This window comes from Equus caballus, chromosome 18 (genome assembly GCF_041296265.1).
Source record: "Equus caballus isolate H_3958 breed thoroughbred chromosome 18, TB-T2T, whole genome shotgun sequence".
NCBI lineage: Eukaryota > Metazoa > Chordata > Mammalia > Perissodactyla > Equidae > Equus > Equus caballus.
In genome coordinates, this window is record NC_091701.1 from 31,278,183 (window position 1) to 31,300,841 (window position 22,659).

Here is a 22,659-nt window from a genome sequence, read left to right on the forward strand (position 1 = left end):
GAGAAAAAAAAAATCAGTGCAAGATTTCCCATAAATAAGTACAAGATAAACATCACCAAAATAAGGCAAAGAACCAACAGGAAATACAAACCAGGAAATATCAGTGGCCAATAAAAATATGAAATGATGAGCATAATCACTATGAAAACTATGCAAATTAAACCGAGATATAATTTTTTCTATTAGGCAAACATAAAAATTAATAATTGTTTTTGAAGTTGTGAAGAAAAAGGTACTCCTAAATATGTTTAGAAAATGGACCTTCTGGGGCAGTTTGGTAATATTTATTCTTTTAAATGTAGTATCTTTTAACCTAGAATTTAACTCATTGAAATTTACCCCAGGAAATATCTGGATGATCATCTAAGCATTTCTTCATAATTATACAAAATTAGAAATAGAAGTCCATAATTGGTGATTAATGTTTTAATTCATTATCCTGATAATTTTTAACTATAGTTAATTTATATTTATAAAACAGAATATGAGAATGATAAAAATGATGATGCAGCTCAATATTTAATGACATGACAAGATCCTCACGAGATACTGTTAGTAAGTGGAAAAATGCAGATTACACAATAATATGGAAAATGATTTTATTCTTATGTCTATCTATATCAATGACATACTGCAGGTGAATAAAGACATGACAGTCAATGTTAACTGGAAAGATCACTATTACAGTGGTGGGATTACAGTGATCATTCTTTTATATTTATTTTATTAGTTTTTTTGTAAAAGTATGTATTACCTTTATAGTCAGGGGAAAAACAAAGCTAAACAAATATCTTTTTATATTGTTAAGTATGCTAATATTTACCCTTTTTTAAAGCTTCCAGAAGAAATGAAAGGTTTTCAGCAAAGCTTCCCTAAATAAGAAAAAAAAATACCATGACTAGAAATTTAGTAAAATAAAAAATAAAAGAGAGCTATCTGACTCATAGACATTATATAGATACTACGTATTTTTTTCTAGTAAATTATAGGCATTGGCCAGATTCTTAGTTGAATATCTCCATGCTTACAATCTAAAACTTATATTAAATATAAAAGCAGACACGGCACAGCACTGAAAATAGCATTACTAAGTCAAGTTCAAAATTTTATATTTTCTGGATAAAATCCATAAAAATGTTAACTTTATTTAAAGGTAGTTTTTAAGAGTTGCTACATTCTAAATACAGTCAGAGAACTAGAAATCTGTTGCATTTTGTATCTTCAAACACATCAGGCTCTTGCAAGTCTCATATTAGTTTGTACTGCTAAAAAACTGCCCATGAATTTAAATGAGATCCAAAAGGAAAAGGGAGATGAAATTTGCCTCAAATATTAGACACTACAAAGGTGTTTTTCTATTAAAGGGTATATCATAGCATTTGTATATATCATATCAAATTTGGCTATGTTTACTTGGTTCACAGCCAAACTTTTTTGGATACAACTTAAATATTCTAGATGGAAATTAATAGAGCAGTAGATGCATTATCCAGATGTTCCAGCTTGTGGATAGGGGTACTTAATTTTTATTGCCTTCAGTCTTTTTTTTTGAGGAAGATTGGCCCTGAGCTAACATCTGTGTCCATCTTCCTCTCTTTTTACGTGGGACACGTGCCACAGCATGGCTTGATAAGCAGTGCTAGGTCTGCACCTGGGATCTGAACCAGCGAACCCCAGGCCACCAAAGCAGAGTTTTCGAACTTAACCACTATGCCATCAGGCTGGCCCCCATTCACACTTTTTAATTTAAAGAAACAGCCAACTTTAAATTTGAGGAGATGTACAGGAGAAAAAACCCCACTTATTTGTTTCCCAATCGAGAGAACTGACATAAATAGCATAATAGGTTCTTAAGAACTTCCGCATATTTTGTGCCCTTTGCCATTTTATGACTTCAGGCAAGCTAATTATGCTCTCTGAGCCTGAAGTGCCTAATCAATATAATGTAGAAGTTAGACAAATAATCTTTATATGTGATGATTATGATAACAATAGTGTTGACTAGGATGATAAACAACTGCACCTTTTATTATTTCCTATGAATCCAATATGAATAGGTTCATTTAGGAAAGTTGGAAACACCAATTTATATCAATTGGAAACCAAAAGCCAAACTGAGCCTACGTGATAGTAACTCTCTTTTACCAAGTAGGCTACTATGTTCAACATTACATTCTGAACAGAAGTAGAACATTAGATTTATAGAAGGGGCATTTTGAACTTGCAATTCAAAGACCTGGGGACAATGAAAGGGTAACACATGACTGGCTCAACTTGTTACAGATAATTATCAAAGAATAAAATTACTAAATATTAGGAGGCTTACACAACTATGGCTGTGTCACTGCAGTAGAGTATACACAGTTTAGAGATTAGAGTGACCAAGTTTCATGATCACCAGCGACTAGAAAATGAACTTGGAATGTATATAACCTACTTCAATTGCATAAGCAGTATAAGGATGAGTCATTTCATCATGAACATTAAGGAACCTGCAAATTAAGTTAATCATGTTTCTTCTGTTGAGCCCTATAAATCAAGTGATAGGTAAAAAGTTTAATAAAAGTTCCAAAACACTTCTAATCAGTTTCTTTAAGTTACTGATGTTCACCGTCCTGAAATTCCAAGCTGTTACAACAATGAGGTATGGGTAAGTTCCTGAAAACATTTTAATAATAAGATATAACTAACATTTGTATAGTACATTACCATCTGGTATTTTTTTTAAACATAAATGATGTTTAATGCTTCCTTTTGTCTTTAGAATAAATCTGTGGAGTAAGTATAATAAGATAATGCCCATTTAACAGATGAGGAATCTGAAATCAGAAATATTCATTAGACCATGATCACCAAGCAGTCAATGGGTTCTTAAGGGATGATTCAAATCTAACTTTTGTCGCTTCAAATTCAGCACATTTACCACTACTTCCATGCAACCCAAGTCTCAGAAGATTGGAAATAGACTGCTAGAGTGTAATATTTTTAAAAATATGTTAACCTATCTCAAAGGATAGAGAATCCAAATATTTATCTTACAGATAAAGAGACAAATACAGATATCTACAAAACCTGAATTTCTCAGCTATATTTTATAGCTAGTATAATCTATCCCCCAAAAAATCGAAACAAAGATTTGATGCAAAAATGCATCCTAGTACATTATACATTTTTATGAAAAGAATCTTGCATATTTCAATTGAGAATCTCCGAATCCTCCCTAGCTTTACAAAAATAAAAAAATATCTATGTTATACAGACTTGACTTTAAAGCCTATTTAATAAAAGAATGGAAATGATACTTACAAAAACTTTATCTCCAACTACATTTTCCAGATTTAACTGCCTTGTGATTTCCTTTAGGGCAATATTATCATTGATCTGCAGCAGTCCTGAAATAAAGGCCATTTAAAAGTATTTAATTAAAATGAAATATGTATTTGCTACAGTGCAGATTATTTTCCAGTTAAGTAAATTTTCTAATGCTTTTTAAATTTAACTAGAAAGAAAAAAATCAAAGCCTGTTAGTTTACATTATTTCCTTTTTAAAACTCAGCCATGAAGATGTTTGGTAGACTCAAAGAACCAGCTTCCTTGAGGTTAGTGTTATTTAAAAAGAAAGAAAAGAAAAAGACAAAAAACAAGAGTCCTTATGTGCCTCCTGTATTATTATTTTGTTTTACTTTCTAAAAATATTGTATATGGAGTGCTAAAGCAAAAGTTGTTAAACATAGATCTAAGTTTTCAAAATATAATAATTAATCCAGATTTAAAACACCTACAAGTGAATTTAGTTTCATACTATAAAAAGTTCACATGGCTTATATAATTTCCAATAGCAAATGATGACATACTTACCATTTAGGTGAACTTGTAATACATTTTCACTCACTTCTTCTACTTCCATTAATTCTTTCAAAGCATGGTTTATTAACTAAATAATATTAAAAAGTTAATAAAGTAGTTAATGATACGCAAAAGATGATAAGCTCATATTCTTTTTCAAACTATGAGTAACATGAGGAGAATATAAACATATTGCTATTTTAAATTAACAAATAAATTTATAGATTCTTTACAGATAAAAGGTTTAACTAGAACATCTAATGTCTGACTGACTCTTAAGATGCCAGAGCCAAGACTGATGTCACATTCTCTCAGTCATCTACCCAAACTTCTAGTAAATGTTTATAAACAACCTTGAGTTTTCAAAGAAATATTTCTCTACAAGTCACATAAAACTATAGCCACTCAAGAACTTCATGTCTCAGTTCATTATACATCTCAAACATTTATCCTACTAAATATCACTGAAATCAGTTAAAAGCTATTGAAAAATGCTAAATGCTTACAAAAAGTCTATCCCTCAAATATCAATTTCTATGAAATACCATGAACTATTTTGTATGTTATCATGAAATGAAAATCAAAAAAGAAATACCAAGAGGTTAAGGTGAAAAAGAGATGTTCCGTCTGTTAGTTGCCAGGTATAGAGAGAAAGTCCTTATTAAAGAAACTTAAAGCTTGCAAGAAAAATAATTATTATTATTAATAATATACTTTTAATATTCATTACTAAAAATATACTCAGAAAGTATTATATCACCTTCAACTGTTCAATTATAAAGGTTCATGTTTTTATAATTACAGGTTTCTATGCCACATTTACATCCTTTATATTTTTTGATTTGTGACATCTTATCACTCATATTACAATATCATATCTCTTCATATTAAAACTGCATACATTTTCTAAAATTTGAAAATGAACAGAGTTAGGAAAAGCCAAAAGTCTTTTTAAAAGTAAGAGCAATGATGAAGGACTATTCTTTCTAATGTTAAAATAAAAGGTAACACCACAAAATAAGTGGTCTAGCAAAACAGGCTGTATATACACACACAAAAAAAATTAGTAAAGATGGCATCAAAATTTAGTGAGGACAAATAGGATTATTCAACAAAGACACTGGGATGTCTGGTAAACTACTCTGAAAAACAAAATACTATTTGTATTTGCAATATTCTACTTCTATCTGTCACTGCAACATCTTTGTGCAATAGGAAGAAGCAAATATCCTCATTTTAAATTATTAAGTTTCACAATGGGATATCAAACATACTAGCCATTCCTGGTATATTTGTATGGTTTTTAAAGCATATGCAATTCTACTTTAGATCATAGGTAGTCCAGGTCCTCTTAAAAAGGGGCAATCTCAAAATATCAACTGTCATACTATGAGTAAAAGCCTAGGTGAGAAGTGACTTTCTTGATAGAGAACTGTCAGAAGATGAGGTGGTAATTCTCTGCCTTTGGATCAAGTGAGACTCTATCACAAGAGTTTGTCCCCAGGTGATACAAGCTCTCAAAATATTGCCTTTGCCATATTTTCTTAGGAATCTGCTATGTTCTTGCCCCCATCTCTTGTTATTTTACTTACATAATATTTATATTTCCCTGGCTCTGATTTTATGTTTTAAATCATTTTATGTTTGATGAATTGTTGAAAACCATTTTAAATACTCTGCAGAATGAAATGAGGTTAATAATAATACTTTCATATTACATATGCACAAAGAGTCATAACAGCTTTAGAGCACTCTTTCCATTGAATTTACTTTACACAGTAAGTTTTAATTCGCTTGAATCAGCTCACAACTTTTTTATGGGCAGTGTGTATGGTCTGAAATAATAATTTAAATGTATTAGCAAGTATGTCTTCAAATAATTTCAGTTCTAATCTGGATATTGGTAAAATTTACTGTATAATTAGCTAGGTAACCAATAATGTAATTTAAGCCAGATTTTTTCATGAATACACTGTAATTTTTTCCAATATTTTACACTACGTTATAGACTAAAAAAATTTAGTTGGTTATTAATGTTACAACAAGCAACATAACCAATTTGGCTACTCCATTTGCACATTCTTTGCAGCGAAAAATTAATTCTACAAACATACTGGCATAGTTCACTTAGACCTGCCAATATCCAGAGATTTTTATTTTATTTTTTTTGAGGAAGATTAGCCCTGAGCTAACATCAGCCACAAATCCTCCTTTTTCTGAGGAAGACTGGCCCAGAGCTAACAGCTATGCCCATCTTCCTCTATTTTATATGCGGGATGCATGCCACAGCATGGCTTGACAAGCGGTGCCGTGTCCGCACCTGGGATTCAAACTGGTGAACCCCAGGCTGCTGAAGTGGAATGTGCACACTTAATTGCTGCACCACCAGGATGGCCCTATCCAGGGATTTTTATGCTAACCTACTATTACTATTCCCAAACTCTTTAATAAACACAAGATTCAGCGATATGCAACTAGAAGAAACACCAATTAGAAGAAACATCCTATTGAGCCATCCAGCAAATTTTTCTGTCTACAGTAATTTCTATATAAAAGAATATTTTCCAAGATCCAATCTGTCATTTGGAATCATATCTATATTTTGGAAACAAAATGTTTGAAATATAACAAACCACACTATCCATTATCTTTACCAATTAACTGTAGATTTTCAATTTTCACATTTCAGGTAGTTTGGCCAAAGACGGTATTTTAAATATACTATCATCTTATTTTTTTAATTTGAATTTACATAATTATACTAATGATAGTTCTTGTCTAAGAATTACTAAAGTCGCACAAGTTAAACAATGCTCTTTAGCTCTTTGACTTCTCAATATTGCAGAAGGAATAAATTAAATTGTACCAAAATGGAACACCAAGTAGGGGATTCTTCCACATTCCAGTGAAGTCATGCTAGATAAATGACTCCACAGCACCAGAACAGGGGTCTCATTTAAGAAGTAACAACAAATGGATAAAGTGTCGGTATGCCAAGAATAATATACCCATTTTATTAACTGATAAATAGTATGCCTTAATGGCTGTCTCCTTCTTTAAACCGGAGTAAAAAGAAAAAAATGACATGAGTTTATAAAAAGATGATATAACATGAAAGAAAGGTAACAACAAGCTGATGAAAAGAGATTAATTACTACTGAAAATGTGTATTTTAGAAAATAAATGTTTTGAGCTATTTAAGCCAGACTTAAGACAAACACAAAACACCAGACTAAGAAGGTACATGACAAGTAGCTGGACAAGAAGGAAGGATTATTAGAAAATGAAAATGCAATATCATATCAGAAGAAGACGACAACAGAACTGACAAAGAATAAAATCACATTGGTTATATGGTAGAATGCTGAGGGAGAAAAAGAAAAACATGAAAAGAGAGAACGAAGGAGAAATGACACAGAGAAATAAGAACAAAGGCTTAATAATGGGATACTCTAATCCTAAGAAAAGACAAGAAGAAATGAAACTGAAGATATACTGAAAAATAAAATTATTCCTTAGTGAAGTTCATATTAAGAGGGTTTGTATAATATCAGTTAATTTTATGATCAATGCTTAGATATAGCCTATGAATACCAATGCAGTAAGACAAGAAAAGGAAATGGAAGGTATAGATAGAGATAGGAATGGAAGAAATAAAGCTGTCTTTGTTTGCAGATGACATGACTGTCTATGTAGAAAATACCAAGACTGATACTCACTTATAGCAAGGTTGCAGGATATAAGGTAATACACAAAAGTCATTTGCTTTCCTATTTCCTTGAAATATAAAAACATAATACTATTCAAAATAGCACCAAAAAAAATTAAGTACTTAGGTATAAATCTCACAAAATATGTATGAGATTTATATGAGGAAAACCACAAAACTCTGAAGAAAGACCTAAATAAATGAGAGATAAATGGAGAGATATTCCACATTCATGAATGTGAGGATTCAATAGTTAAAAAATCAATTCTTCTCATGTGATCTACAAATTCAACACAAAATCCCATAACCTTCCTTTCTCTTTTATATTTCTGTGGTCTGGATGGCTTTAGTGATTTGTTGTGTTAACCAGATTGTTGGGATTTTTTTCCCTTTGCCTTCAACCAACTTTTCATTCTTTAGTTTCTTAAATAGACTGTATAGTAATATAGTTCATGCATCAAAAAGTATAAAAACCTATGCAGTGAAAAGTTTCCTATCCCTGTTCCTGTTTGCCTAGGTCCTACTCCCCTCAACAAATAACCCAATATTATTATGGTTTAATATTTCAAGGAACTTTTGGTCCACATACAAACCAATAGAAATATGAACCTTTTTTCTCTTCCCTTTTTGAAATACACAAATTTTCCCTTATTCTTTTTTACTGCTGTATAATAGTCTACTACATGTATGGATGCACCACGATTTATTAACCAGTATCCTGTTGGTGGGCATTTATGTTGCATCTTTCACTATTAGCAAACAGTGCTGTAATGAGTAACTTTGCACATACATCATTTCTCAAGTGTAAATTCCTAGAAACGTTGCTGAGTCAAAGAGTACAGGCATTTGTAATGTGGTTAGATTTTGTCTAACTCTAGTGGTGTCAATTTACACTACCAGCAGGAACATGTGTGAGTATTTCCCCATAAATTCATAAATTTAGTGTGTTATCAATCTTACAGGTTTTTTGTCAATCTAATAGAGAAAATTACTATAGTTTTTAATTTACTTAATTATAAATAAAATTGAACATGTTTATAAGTTTACGATCTATTTGTAGTTAATTTTCTGTGACTTTTCTATGCACATCCTTTGCTCATTTTTTCTATTGTTAATAGAATTATTAATCATTTAAAATATCCTAATAGCTCCAAAGCATATTAGTCACATAGTTCTCTTGTAAAAACTCTCCAAAACAGCACTGAAGTCAAACACAAAGGAAAATCATAAGAAAGAACTCAAAAATAAATAGTGGTTGTATAAAAGGAACGAGCATTATAGACTAAACCAAATTAAACATAAAGTCAAAACTAAAAAATTACTGTAAATATAATTATAATATAATAAATGTGAAAAATTCTTAAAAGATTAAAAAAGAAATTATCTAGATCTCCAGTCCCAATTTAGACTTCAAACAATACTGGAAACGGGTGATAATAGTAAAATCTTAAAGTCCTAATTTACTCATCTTTACATAATATACAGTCAACAGATACCTCTTAAAAAAACAACATAATTTTACTTCTATCTTACATAATTTTAGTTAATGCATAATTTTACTTCTACAAATAAAAAAAGCATGTTAGTGAGAACTCTAAATTTATTACATTGAATATAGCAGAAAACAGATTTTACACAGTCCAACTATTTAAAATTAAATAGTAATTTGTTCAAAGTAACAGCTATAATTGGTCTCCTATATTGAAGAAGGTGAAAAGAGAATAAGGGAAAAAAACAAGAGTATTGTTTTTCGTCCTCTCTTTTTTCTTTTTGAGGAAGACTAGCCCTGAGCTAACATCTGCTGCCAATCCTTCTCTTTTTGCTGAGGAAGATCGGCCCTGAGCTAACATCTGTGCCCATCTTCCCCTACTTTATATGTGGAACACCTGCCACAGCATGGCTTGCCAAGCGCTGCTATGTCTGCACCCGGGATCTGAACTGGTGAATCCTGGGCCGCTGAAGCGGAACGTGCGAACTTAACTGCTGCATATTGTCTGGGGCCGGCCCCAAACAAGAGTATTTTTTTGAGGTAACTATGCAAATATGATAAAGAGGGAAAGAAGAAGAGACTTCTAGAAGATGTGAGTGTACATATGAAAAAAATTGCTTGCGTTAGGGTTAAACAATAAACAATAAAATAATAGGGAAAAAAAGAATGCATGGTATGATAGTTACCTAATCTATGTGTAAAGAATAAGTGATAGAACATAGATAAAAGGCACAAGGTACATGCTCAATAAATGTTACTTTGCTTTTTCCACTGGCAATCACTAATTCTTCAAGGACAAAAGATCATGATGGAATGAACATCAGCTAAAAATTTGTTACTGTGGGGAAAAATAAGGTAAAAAAGATATGCTCAACTCAAATATACACCTTAAAGGCTTTACATGTCTTCTACAATGAAAAAAAAAAAGCAAAATGTTAGTAACAAAATAATGAAAAACATTTTTGATGTTGTTTATAAGAATCATCACACGACTACCAAAACAAACACACACCACAAATCAACAGCTTTTACCATGGTCTTTCCTGATCCTCGGGGTCCAATAATGAGAACAGAGTTACTTTCTCCATAGATAGCAGTTCTTTTTAGCAGCTCAATTAAGTGTCTGAAATGACATAAATAGGCCAAAATTTAAAAAGAAAAGCTAGAATAATTTGTTAGGTAATACTTTTTAAAAGCTGAATTTGAATATGCACAAAAAACAGGCATTCCTCTTCTCTCTCCCTCTGCGCACTTGACTTATGCTCTAAACAGTCCTACACAGAACAACACAGAAGAGAGTGTAGGCCAATATTGATTCTCTGGAAACCTCAAGAGGAAACAAAGTAAGTTTGAAATATCTTGGTCTTTATGATGATATGGGACAAGGGACAAGGGTGGCAACTCTTAGGATCTTTCATTCCACAGCTGGCTGCTGAGTATTAGTGCAAGAAGCTAAGAATTCTCTCCATAATATGAGATAACAGAAACACAAGACACTTTGAAAGTTAAAGGGCTTTCTCATTATGGAAATATTTATATCTGCTCTTGTTTCATTGTATTCAGAGTTTCTATACACAAAGTAAAATTTTTTACCGCAAAAAAAAAATGTTTGTTAGCCTTGTTTAAGATCTAATTTGTATATGACAATTTTTGCAAAACCTAAAGGGTGTAGACTCAGAAGGAAATATGAAGGGGACAGATAAACTTACTTATATTGTACTTGTACTCCAAACAGGTTACTATGTAGACTCTGATGACAAAATCTTTCACGTAAAATTCTTTGTACCTGATGAAAATAAAGTGAATAAATATAAATGAAAATATTATATATGCAATCAAAAATGGATGAGAATATACATTTATAGCAGAATAAGGTATTAAAGAATCAATTCAACCCTTCCTAAATAACTTGTCTTCAAGAGCTCTGGCACCATTTTCATGAGTTGTAAAATTAAGTTCTTTTTACCTATCTCAAGTCCCAGAGAAAGGATGAGAATTTAGTTGTGAAGGTTTCAACAAGAGGGAAAAGAACTTATTTTTAGCTACATCAGTAAATTGAGGGATGTTTTAATGGACGTAAATGAATAAATACCTCATTTTGTATAACGTGTCAGCCAAGGAACAAAGACAGAAGAGAATCTAATAATGTTATTTAATCTAATAATGCTCATGCACCACACCTCAATCTCTAGAGACCAAGACATCTAAACCGACTTAACGAAAGCCCAGTTAATCTGTACCTGTCATAAAAGCCAGGATTCTGAGGAAATAAAAGAAGTTTAAAAGTACATATAGTTATTGAGGACCTAATAGTTGCAGAGAACAATACTACTAAAAGACCTTGATCCATGTCTTAAAAAACCAGTGCAGATACACTGGAAAGGCATGACACATTAGAAGCAACCTGCAAAAAAGCAGTAACTCAGCATATAAGGAAATGCTCAATTATATGGAAGAAATCACTTCATCTAGGCTATAAAATAAGGAATCGTTAGGATAAATTAAGAAAAAAATTCTTGCAAAGAGCTACATTTTGAATTTGGCTTAGAATGAAGGGCTTAGACTCAGTTGTAAAAAATTATGCCAGACAATGTAGCACATTCTTTAAAAAGATGGACCATTAAAGTCACTCCTTTTCTGCATGTGCTGCTAATACAGAGGTCCTCCAGGGATAAAACCCTTTAGAGGCTGTTTCAGATTTGGCCCTATCAGCAGAAACAAGAAGCCTCCAAGATTAGTTGCTTCTCTCAGACTGACAGCATGGGACTGATCCTTCACATACCAAAGAGATAAATCTCAGTTCTCTTTACACGTAGCAGAGGCTAAGCAAAGCAAACGATTCACTGAGAATCCATATTTATTGTTATAGAGGAAGTAGAAAGAGTAAGAGGATTGGTGCCAGAAGAGCCAATTATATGAATTTTGAAGTTAGCCTTTTCTAAATTTTAATTCTTTTATCTACAAAATGGAGACAATAATTCTTGCAGGCCTGTTTTGAAGATCAAATAAGGCAGCTAGCACTAACATAATATTGGTATTGTACAGGTAACAGCTGATACCTGTGAAACACTTCAATGAGAGTATACACTCAATTAATCATAATGTGTATTCCACTACCTAGATAAGATGACTAGAAATCAAAAGACAAACCTCAGTCCTTTTTGTTTTTACACTTCATTAAAGTCTATTACAGAGGAAACAATTATGTATAAAATATAACAGAGGGATAAAGTGAAGTAAAGCTATAATGACCAGTCAGAGATTCAAAAATTCCAAAGTGATCAGAGATGCAGATTAAACAGGTGTATACATATACAGAAATTAATTATGCTGTACATGTAAGATCTGTGCACTTTACAAAAACATGTAAATTATACTTCAATTAAGAAAATTTCTTTGGAACAGAGTTAAACAGTTTCCTTCAAAAAGAAAGAAAGTAAGGTCTTATAAAAGGATGGCAATAACATTCAGTTTTGATTTAAAAAAAATGTAGCCTGGTCAAGCCACATAAATATCATGCCCTTTCCCTGTTAGACTCATTGAGAGAGAGACATACAGATATATCCTCAGCATTTGGAAAACAGCATGCACTTAAGAAAATATTAGGGGCCGGCCTGGTGGCATAGCAGTTAAGTTTGCATGTTCCGCTTCGGTGGCCTGGGGTCCGCTGGTATGGATCCCGGGTGAGGACATGGCACTGCTTGGCAAGCCATGCTGTGGCAGGTGTCCTTCATAAAAAGTGGAGGAAGATGGGAACGGATGTTAGCTCAGTGCCAATCTTCCTCAGCAAAAAGGGGAGGATTGGCAGATGTTAGCTCAGGGCTGATCTTCCTCCAAAAAAAAAAAAAGAAAATATTAAACATTCATGATAAAAACATTCAACATACTAGGAATATAATAGAACTTCCTCAACCTGATAAACGGCACCTACAAAAACCTATAGCTAACAACATACTCAATGGTGAAAGACTGAATGCATTCCCTCAATATCAAAAACAAAACAAGACTGTCTGCTCTTGCCACTTTTATTCAATATTGCACTGAAGGTTCTAGCCAGGGCAATTACACAAGAAAAAGAAATGAAAGGCATCTAGATTGGAAAGGAAGAAGTATAACTATCTCTATTTGCAGATGATGCAATCATATATAGAAAATCCTAAGGACTAACCTAAAAAACTATTAGGACTAATAAATGAGTTCAGCAAGGTTGGAGGATACAAGATTAATACACAAAAGTCAATTGCATTTAGATACACCAGCAATTAACAAATCAAAAATAAAATTAAGAAAATAATTCCACTTAGCATCAAAAGGAATAAAATACTTAGGAATAAATTTAAATAAAGAAGTATAAAACTCTGAAGATAATATTAAACTAAACTGAAATCAGACCACATTTAGGAAGACATGAGTAAAGTTAGGATTCCAACTATCCAAAGACTTACAAAGGATGAAATTAAGAAGTAGCATGAGACAGTCTCGCCTTGAGAATGGAGAGCGATTCTTCACAAGTGCTAAGGGGAGAATTCAAGTTGAGATGACTATTTCTCTGATCGCTTTTGCATGTTAACAGACCTTGAAATTAATGAAAATATATACTAACCTGTGAAAGGCACTCTGAATGTTTTAAGTTGTTGCTCTTTAATTTACGACTGCTCATTTCAACAAATTGAAATCCTTAAAAAAAAAAAAGTTTAGCATGAATATAATAAAGACTATTGGCTTAAAGAGATTAAGAATTTGCTTTTATAGAATCAAAATAAACACAAGTTTCAAAATGTGAAAAATGTCCAAATTTCTCAAACTTTAAAAATTCTCACTGTCTCCTTTTTGCATAAGTACGAGCTCATTTGACACTCTCATACCACACTTTATATGGTTCTTACAGACAACTACTCCTACCTTTTCCTTCAATCTACCATTGAACTTCCCTTCTTTGCCTTAAAAGAAAAAAACAAAAAAACCTACGAGCTTCTTTTATATAGAATGTTTCTCTCCGAATCCATCCCACAGGATCATCTCTTCTAGAAAGACTTCACTTTGTTGTGCCACTCATCAATCATACACTGTCATTAGAGCCTCTTCTGTGAACATCCATAAGTGCTTGTATTTCTCTCGATCCATACTCGAATTATACTAAACAAAATTGTCTGTTTAACTGACAGTATCCCAAAATTGAGGTATTTTAAAATACCAAGCATTTTAGCATAATGTCCAAAATAAAATTGGCAATGGTAACTGGAATGAAAAATATACTAATGAAAAAAATTGGAAACTTTTGCAAAATTCTCCTTGAGGGCAACACACTCATAGATAAACATCTTTTGCTAAAAGATCTAATTTTCTTACTACTGATTTCCTACAGGAAGACTTTATTAGTCACGTAGTAATAGCTTCAGTAGTGTTTACTTATGCACCAGGAATTCTTACAAATGCTTTGCATTTATTAACTCATTTAATCCTCAAAAAGATCCTATGGAATATGTACTATTATAATCCCCCTTTAAGATTAGAAGATACAGAAAGGTTAAGTAACCTGATCAAAATCAAACAGCATGTAAGTGGCAGAGCCAGGATTTGAACCCAACCAAGTTATACTTGGTTCCATATAACTATTATACATATATTTATAAGTGTATATACTTGGTTATATATAACAAATTGTTACTTAAGTCAACTATTTTTAAACAGTACAAATTTCAATAACTTGAAGGAAGATCGGTCACTGTAGCAATATTATATTTTACATTCACATTTATTAACCTCACATACCGACAAACAGACACCAACTCTTCGAATGTAGTCTTCTTCTCTGGAAATGCTAACAGGACAGCAGGTGAGCAAGGCCTTGACAGATAGATACCAAGTGAGCAAATCTGTCTCCCCCTTGCTGTATAAGCCAGGTAGCCAAGACTCAAACCCCAAAGGGCTTCTAGCTCCAGGCTCCCAAATTGGAAACTCAAGAACAGAGTACTCAACTAATGTCTAGTCACTTAACCATCTTCTTTCTTAGGAGAAAAGTGGTTTTCTCACTGCACTAGGGCACCTTTCTAACAGCCTTTTATGTCTACATTAAGGTATCTTGCTTGAGAATCTTTACATTATTCTTAGTCTAGTTATTTTAATTTTTTTCCCTCAAATGAGAGGGGGGTGTGTGTGTGTGTGAAAAACCCTTTTAGCAACATGAAATGATACCCTCACTCAGGTTTAAGATACACTTGATTGTGAAAAAAGTCTACAAGCCAAGATCTGAAATCACAGGAAACCATGGAACTGACCCCTAGACAATAAGGAGGACTGAAGTTTTAAAAAGTGGAAGAAAGCTTTTGCAATATGCCTCATTGTTTAGAACTGTATTAACTGTGTCACAGTATTACTGGAATTAAAATAAATTTTCCCCCATTTCATGCATTAAGAAAATATTGCTCAGAAAAGCTAAGTAAAATGTCTGAAGTTCCAGGGTAGGTGTCTAATCTGCCTCCTTGCATCAAATATAGTTCAGGTAAGCTATGAAAAGCATGCATTTTTCTTCATTTGGGGATCATTCATGAAAGAAACAAACACACTACTTCAGAGACTAACCTATATAAATTCTGACTGTAAATGGTCTTAGTTAAAAGGTTAATTTTAACACATCTTGCCCCTCCATGTACTAGGCAAATCTCCACTCTATATACCAAAGAATACTTTAAATGGTTATTCCAATATTATAGACAAAAGACAAGCTTCAGACTGGGAGAAAATATTTGCAAACTACATATCTGACAAAGGACTTATACATAAAGAATCTTCGAAACTCAACAATAAAGAAACAAACCAATTAGAAAAATGGGAAAAAGACATAAACATTTCACCAAAGAGGGTAGATGGATGGCAAATAAACACATGAAAAGATGTTTAACATCATTAGCCAGTAGATAATGCAAATTAAAGAAACAGTGAGACAGCAATACATATCTATTAAAATAGCTAAAACAAAAAAAGAGACGACAGCAAATGCTGGTGAGGATGCAGAAAACTGGATTCCTCATACAACTACTGCTGAGAATGTGAAATTGTACAGCCACCCTGCAGTTTCTTAAAGAACTAAACTACACTTACCATGCAACACAGCAACTGTACTCTTGGGTATTATTAAGAAATAAGAGGGGCCGGCCCCGGGGCCGAGTGGTTAAGTTTGCGTGCCCCGCTTCAGCAGCCCAGGGTTTCGCAGGTTCAGATCCTGAGCATGGACACGGCACCACTCATCAGGCCATGCTGAGGTGGCATCCTACATGCCACAACTAGAAGGACCCATAGCTAAAAAGACACAACTATGTACCAGGGGGCTTTGGAGAGAAAAAGGAAAACTAAAATCTTAAAAAAAAAAAAGAAAAGAAATAAGAACTTATGTTCAAACAAAAACCTATAACACAAATGTTCATAACGAGTTTACTTGTAATAGTCAAAAAAACTGGAAACAATACAGATGTCCTTCAACAAACCAGTGGAGTTAAAGAAACTATGAAACATCCATACATACAGGGGAATATAAGTGAACAAAAAAAAGCAATGACTGTTAATACATGCAACAACTTGGATGAATCTCAAGGGCACTGTGCTTAGTAAAAAAAAGGCCAATCTCAAAAAATTACATATTGTATGATTCTATTTAAATAACATTCTTGAAATGATAAAACTATAGCAATGAAGAACATATTCATGGTGGCTAGGAGACAGGGACGTGGTTGAGGGGTGAGTATGACTACAAAGGGGATGCAAGAGGGATTTTCTTTATAATGATAGAACAGTTCTATATCTTTATTGCGGTGATGGTCACACAAATCTATACAGGGCATCAAGTCACAGAGAATTATACAGATACACACAAATGAGTGCAAATAAGAACTGCTGAAGGGGCCGGCAAGGTGGCATACTAGTTAAGTTTACACACTCTGCTTCAGTGACCCAGGGTTTGAAGGTTCAGATTCTGGGTGTGGACCTACACATTGCTCATCAAGCAATGCTGTGGCAGACTCCAATATAGGAAATAGAGGAAGATGGGCACCGATGTTAGCTCAGGGCTAATCTTCCTGAGCAAAAAGAGGAAGACTCGCAATGGATGTTAGCTCAGCGTCAATCTTCCTCACCAAAAAACAAACAAAAAACAAAAACCCTGCTGAAAACTGAATAAGTTAACTGTTAAGTCTAGTTATCAGTGTTATAGCAATGTCATTTTCCTGGTTTTGATATTGCACTACAGTTAGATAAAATGTCACCCTTAAGAGAAGCTGGGTGAAGGGTTTACAGGATTCTGTGTACTATTTCTACAACTTCTAAGAGTCTATAATAATTTCAAAATAAAAAGTTGAAGGAAAAAATTCTAATTTTATAGTTTTTTTCAAGTGCTTAATGATCAAAAAAGGTGATTATTGGTGGTACAGCTAAATCTCTATTATTTGCAAGTAGATTGTTGGAATAAGTTGGCTTGAATCTCTCCTCAAATTATACCAGTGGATCCTGGGACTCCTTCTGCTTTCTATACTATGATTTTACTTACTATTCTGAAATAGTAGGACTAGACATAAAATGTAAGAAGGGCTGCATGTCTATGCATGACTAAGTGACTACTCATGTTGGTATCAAATGCAAACATAGGTGACTGCAATTATTTAGTTGCAGATTTGGTAGACTCTACTATTATTTACTCATACTATTGCAAAGAGCAGTGAAACAGGTAATCCCAAGGAACAGCTTATCCTCGTATTACTCCTTTAGCTTCCATACTTGCTGTATTATTGGTTTCCTGTAGATTCTTATCTCAAATTATGTTTTGCTAGAGTGTATAAACCTAATTTTTCAACCTCAAAGTTCCAAGTAACAATTGGTCTATTTCATCACCTAGAAAATTTCAACCCAATCCACTTTTGTCACTAGCTACCTCTATCTCACTTTAGTTCACCAATATTTCTTGACTGGAAATCTATGACAGCTTCTTTATGGGTCTCTAAGTCTTGTCTCCATTCGTGATACCATTTTGACATAAAAACCACTCAATTTCATCTCCAACTCTCCAAATTCTAAATTTCAAATTCCCTACCACAATTTAAAAGGAAGTTTCTGAAAGACTAGTTCCCAGTTTAACTAATTAGCTCCTTCTCTTAAAATTCTGCCTGGAACAATCAACAATTCTCTGTAACCTGCCTCACTCGAAACTAAGGTCGTAGTTGAGATATTATTTACTCCAGAATACTTTCTGTGACACCTTTATATATTCCTACTCTGAGAAAAGTCTGAGGGTTATGTGTTACTCAAGTGCTTTCAGGATATAAGCTATTTTTCTCCTTTCACAGAACTTAATCAGCGCACAGTGATGTAGCTAACTCTGTGTTTACTTATCTGTTTGCTCCACTCGACCAGAGGCTCCTAGAAAGAAGGGCTCAGAAATTATGCTATAATTGTATCCAAATAAACTAGTGCAATACTGGCATACAGTGATTTTCCAAAAAATATTCGGTAAATGAATAAGTGCTAGACAGTGGAGGATGTTCATAGATAAACTAGCTGCCAAAAAGGAACCAGGTTAGGTTAACTTAACTACTTAGCCTAATTTTAACATTTTGAATAACTACATGCCATAATTCTCAAAAAAACTGCCCAATATAAAATAATGTTATATATAGAATAACAAGTTAACATAGGAAAAAAGAATAAGTTAAATGTAGTGATTTATTTTATAATTTAAGTAAAATATATGCAGCTTAATATTATCATGGTAGCATCACAGCAACAGAATTTCAAAATGTTTAAAATACAGGTAATTTGTTTAAGAAATTTATTTCTTGTAACAGAGAAGTCAAGAGCTTAACAAAAGATAAAATACATGAAAATTTTTTTTACAGATTACTATTTTTTTTAAAGATTTTATTATTTTTTTCCTTTTTCTCCCCAAAGCCCCCCGGTACATAGTTGTATATTCTTTGTTGTGGGTCCTTCTAGTTGCGGCATGTGGGATGCTGCCTCAGCGTGGTTTGATGAGCAGTGCCATGTCTGCGCCCAGGATTTGAACCAATGAAACACTGGGCCGCCTGCAGCGGAGCACACGAACTTAACCACTTGGCCATGGGGCCAGCCCCTACAGATTATTTTTAAACCAAGTTGCAAACCTTATAAAGCTGAAAGTCTCGCGATTCAAAAGAAGGTAAAGTTAATTGTCTTTAGAAAAATTTCTGTCTTCTTATAATCCTGGATTGATAGCTTGATATGAATATAGTTTTTAAAAAAATATCAGTAATATATTCTCTTTCCTGGCATTAGACTAACATTTTATTTATACTGTCTTCAATTAAGAATTTGGAAGATTAAGAGAAATGCTTAAAATGAAGATTAAAACTAGTAGTCAAAATCTACACTTTTATTTATTTTATTAATAGACACCAGTACTCCAATTATCTTCCATTTCGTGACTTATAATTTTGCCCTGAAGGAACACTCTCTCTACTCATTTCAAACCTGCAGTCACTGGATGCCAATTTTAGCGTGTCCGAAAAACTGGGAAAAACAGACTTTAAATCTATTACTGAACATATGAAAAAGTAGGGTTGAAAGGTTTTCATTTTTGAAATTAAACCAGAAAAAGCAAGAGCAAAGGAAACGAAGATGAAGGCACCATAATTTTTCTAGAAATTTAAATTTTTCTTAGAAAGTAAGTCACAAATGATGAAATAAAAGAAATATTTGAGGACAACTACTCAAATAAGAACTGTAAGCAAGAAGAAGTCCAGAAAAAGGCCACTTGATTAGAGCAGAGATAAACAAACAGAGACTAGGAAAACAATAGAGAGGATCAATGAAACAAAAAGATCTTTGAAAAGATCAACAAAATTGACAAACTTTTAGTTAGATAGACTAAGAAAAAAAGAGATGAGATTCAAATGAATAAAATCAGAAGCAAAAGTGGGGACATTACTATTAATTCTACAGAAATAAAATAGGATTCTAAGAGCACTATGAACTATATGCCAAAATAACGGATAACGTAGGTAAAATGAACAAATTCACAGAAAAGACAAAATCTACCAAGACTAAAGCACAAAGAAGTAGAAAATCTGAACAGACTTACAACTAGTAAGGAGACTAAATCAAAAACAAAATAATCTTTCAACAAAAAAAGTTAGGAACTGATGGCTTCAATGGGGAATTCTACCAAACATTTAAAGAAGAACTAACAGGAATCCTTCTCAAACTTCTCCAAAAAACCAAAGAGGAGGGAACATTACATAATTCATTCTTCAAGGATAGCATTACCCTGACACCAAAGCCAGATACACTACAAGAAAACTACACATCAAGACGGCTTATTAACAGTAATGTTAAAATAACTGGTAAAACAGTATCAAACTGAATTTAGTAGCATATTAAAAAGATAATATACCATGACTAAGTGGGATTTATTCCTGGAATGCAATGATGGTTCAACATACGAAAATTGATCAGAGTACTATATCACATTAATAGAACAAAGAAAAAAACAATTATCTCAATTGATGCACAAAAAGCACTAAAATAATTTAACATCCTCAGGATAAGAACACTAAACAAACTAGGAATAGAAGGAAATTACTTCAACATAATAAAAGCTATATCTGAAAAATCCACAGTGAATATCTTGGTGCAAGACATAAAGCTATTTCTCTATGATCAGGAACAAGGCAAGGATGCCTGCTTTCACCACTTCTATTCAACAAAGTACTGCAACTTCTAGCCTGAGCAATTAGGCAAGAAAAAGAATTAAAGTTACCAAAATTGGAACAAAACACTCAAACTGTCTCTGACTGCAGATGATATACTCTTACATACAGAAGACCCTAAAAATTCCAGACAAAAACTGTTATAACTAATAAATTCAGCAAAGCAGAAAGATAGCAAGTCAAGACAAAAAATTCAGCTGCATTTCAAACACAATTGGGAAAGGAAATCAAGAAGACAACTCCATTTACAATAGCATCAAATAGAATAAAATACTTAGGAATTAACCTAGCTAACGAGGTGAAAGACTTCTACAATGGAAACTACGAAGCTCGCTGAAAGAAACTAAAGATGACATAAATGGAAATATGTCCCATGTTCACAGATTCAAAGACAAAATATTGTTAAGATGTCAATATTACACAGAATGATCTATAGATTCAATGCAATCTCTATCAAAATCCCAATGATGTTTTTGCAGAAAGAAAAAAATCCAACCTAAAATTCGTATGGAATCTCAAGGACCCCAAATATCCAAAAGAATCTTTGAAAAAGAACAACAGAGCTGAAGGACTAATACTTTCTTATTTCAAAACTAACCACAAAGCTACAGTAATCAAAACAAAGTGGTATTGCCATAAGATAGAATACAGACCAATGAAACTGAAGAGAGAGCCCAGAAATAAACACATATATCTCTCCACATAGATAGTCAAATGGTTTTTGACAAGGGTGCCAAGACCGTTCAATGGAGCAAAAACAGTCTTTCCAACAAATGACAGTGGGAAAACTGGATATCCACGTGCAAGAGAATAAAGCTGAACCCTTACCTAACACCATATTTAAAAAAAATCAACTCAAAATGGATCAAATTGCTAACTATGTAAGCTGACACTATAAATCTCATAGAAGAAAACATAGGACAAATGCTTCATGACATTTGACTTTGCAATAATTTCCTGGATAAGACATCAAAGAAATAGGCAAAAGAAAAAATAGGAGCCAGCTCCGTGGCCAAGCGGTTAAGTTTGTGCGCTCCGCTGCGGCGGCCCAGGGTTCGGATCCTGGGCCCGGACATGGCACCGCTCGTCAGGCCACGTTGAGGTGGCGTCCCACATCCCACAACTGGAAGGATCTGCAACTAAGACATACAACTACGTACCGGGGGGTGGGGGGAGGGGGGTGGGGGGGTGGAGGTGGAGTTTGGGAAATAAAGCAGGGGAACAAAAAAAAAAGATTGGCAACAGTTGTTAGCCCAGGTGCCAATCTTTAAAAAAAAAAAAAAGAAAAAATAAATAAATTGGACTTCATGAAAAATTCTAAAATTTGTGCACTAAAAGACACTACAAAGTAAAAAGGCAATGTACAGAAAGTGAGACAATATTTGCAAATCACATATCTGATAAGGGATTAAAGTCCAGAATATATACAGAACTCCTAAAATTCAACAACAGATAAGCAAATAACTCAATTACAAAATGGGCAAAGGATTTGAATAGACATTTCTCTAAAGAAGACATACAAATAAGCACATGAAAAGATGCTCAACATCGCTAATCATTAGAGAAATGCAAATGAAGACTACAATGAGATACCACCTCACACCATTTGGATGCCTACTATCAGAAAAACAGAAAATGACAAGTGATGGAGATGATGTAGAGATAGTAGAACCCTTGTGCACTGTTGGTGGGAATGTAAAATGGTATAGTAGCTGCGGAAAACAGTATAGTAGTTCCTCTAGAAATTAAAATACAATTACCAGTCATTTCCATTCTCGGTATATACTGAAAAGAATAGAAATCAGAGTGTCAAAGAAATATTTGTACACTGATTTCAAAGTAGCATTATTCACAACTGACAAAACATGGAAGCAGCCCAACTGTCC

At 33.2% G+C, this 22,659-nt stretch overlaps 1 protein-coding gene across 41 annotated transcripts in view; it reads right to left on the reverse strand.

Moving 5' to 3' along the window:
- The window catches only part of ORC4 (origin recognition complex subunit 4), a 77,695-nt gene that overhangs the window by 17,981 nt on the left and 37,055 nt on the right, over positions 1-22,659 (reverse strand). For 10 of the 41 annotated variants that reach the window (XM_070240879.1, XM_001487889.5, XM_070240880.1 and 7 more), the window contains exons 2-7: positions 13,648-13,721; positions 10,754-10,830; positions 10,077-10,167; positions 3,859-3,934; positions 3,307-3,392; positions 824-872 (exon numbers count right to left, since the gene is read on the reverse strand). In XM_070240879.1, coding sequence (XP_070096980.1) covers positions 824-872; positions 3,307-3,392; positions 3,859-3,934; positions 10,077-10,167; positions 10,754-10,830; positions 13,648-13,704 — 436 coding nt within the window. In that variant the 5' untranslated portion in view covers positions 13,705-13,721. Of the gene's footprint in view, positions 1-823; positions 873-3,306; positions 3,393-3,858; positions 3,935-10,056; positions 10,168-10,753; positions 10,831-12,600; positions 12,876-13,489; positions 13,559-13,647; positions 13,722-14,816; positions 14,892-22,659 lie in introns of all 41 variants that reach the window. The other 31 variants (XM_070240883.1, XM_070240874.1, XM_014732454.3 and 28 more) reach the window with 15 other exon arrangements.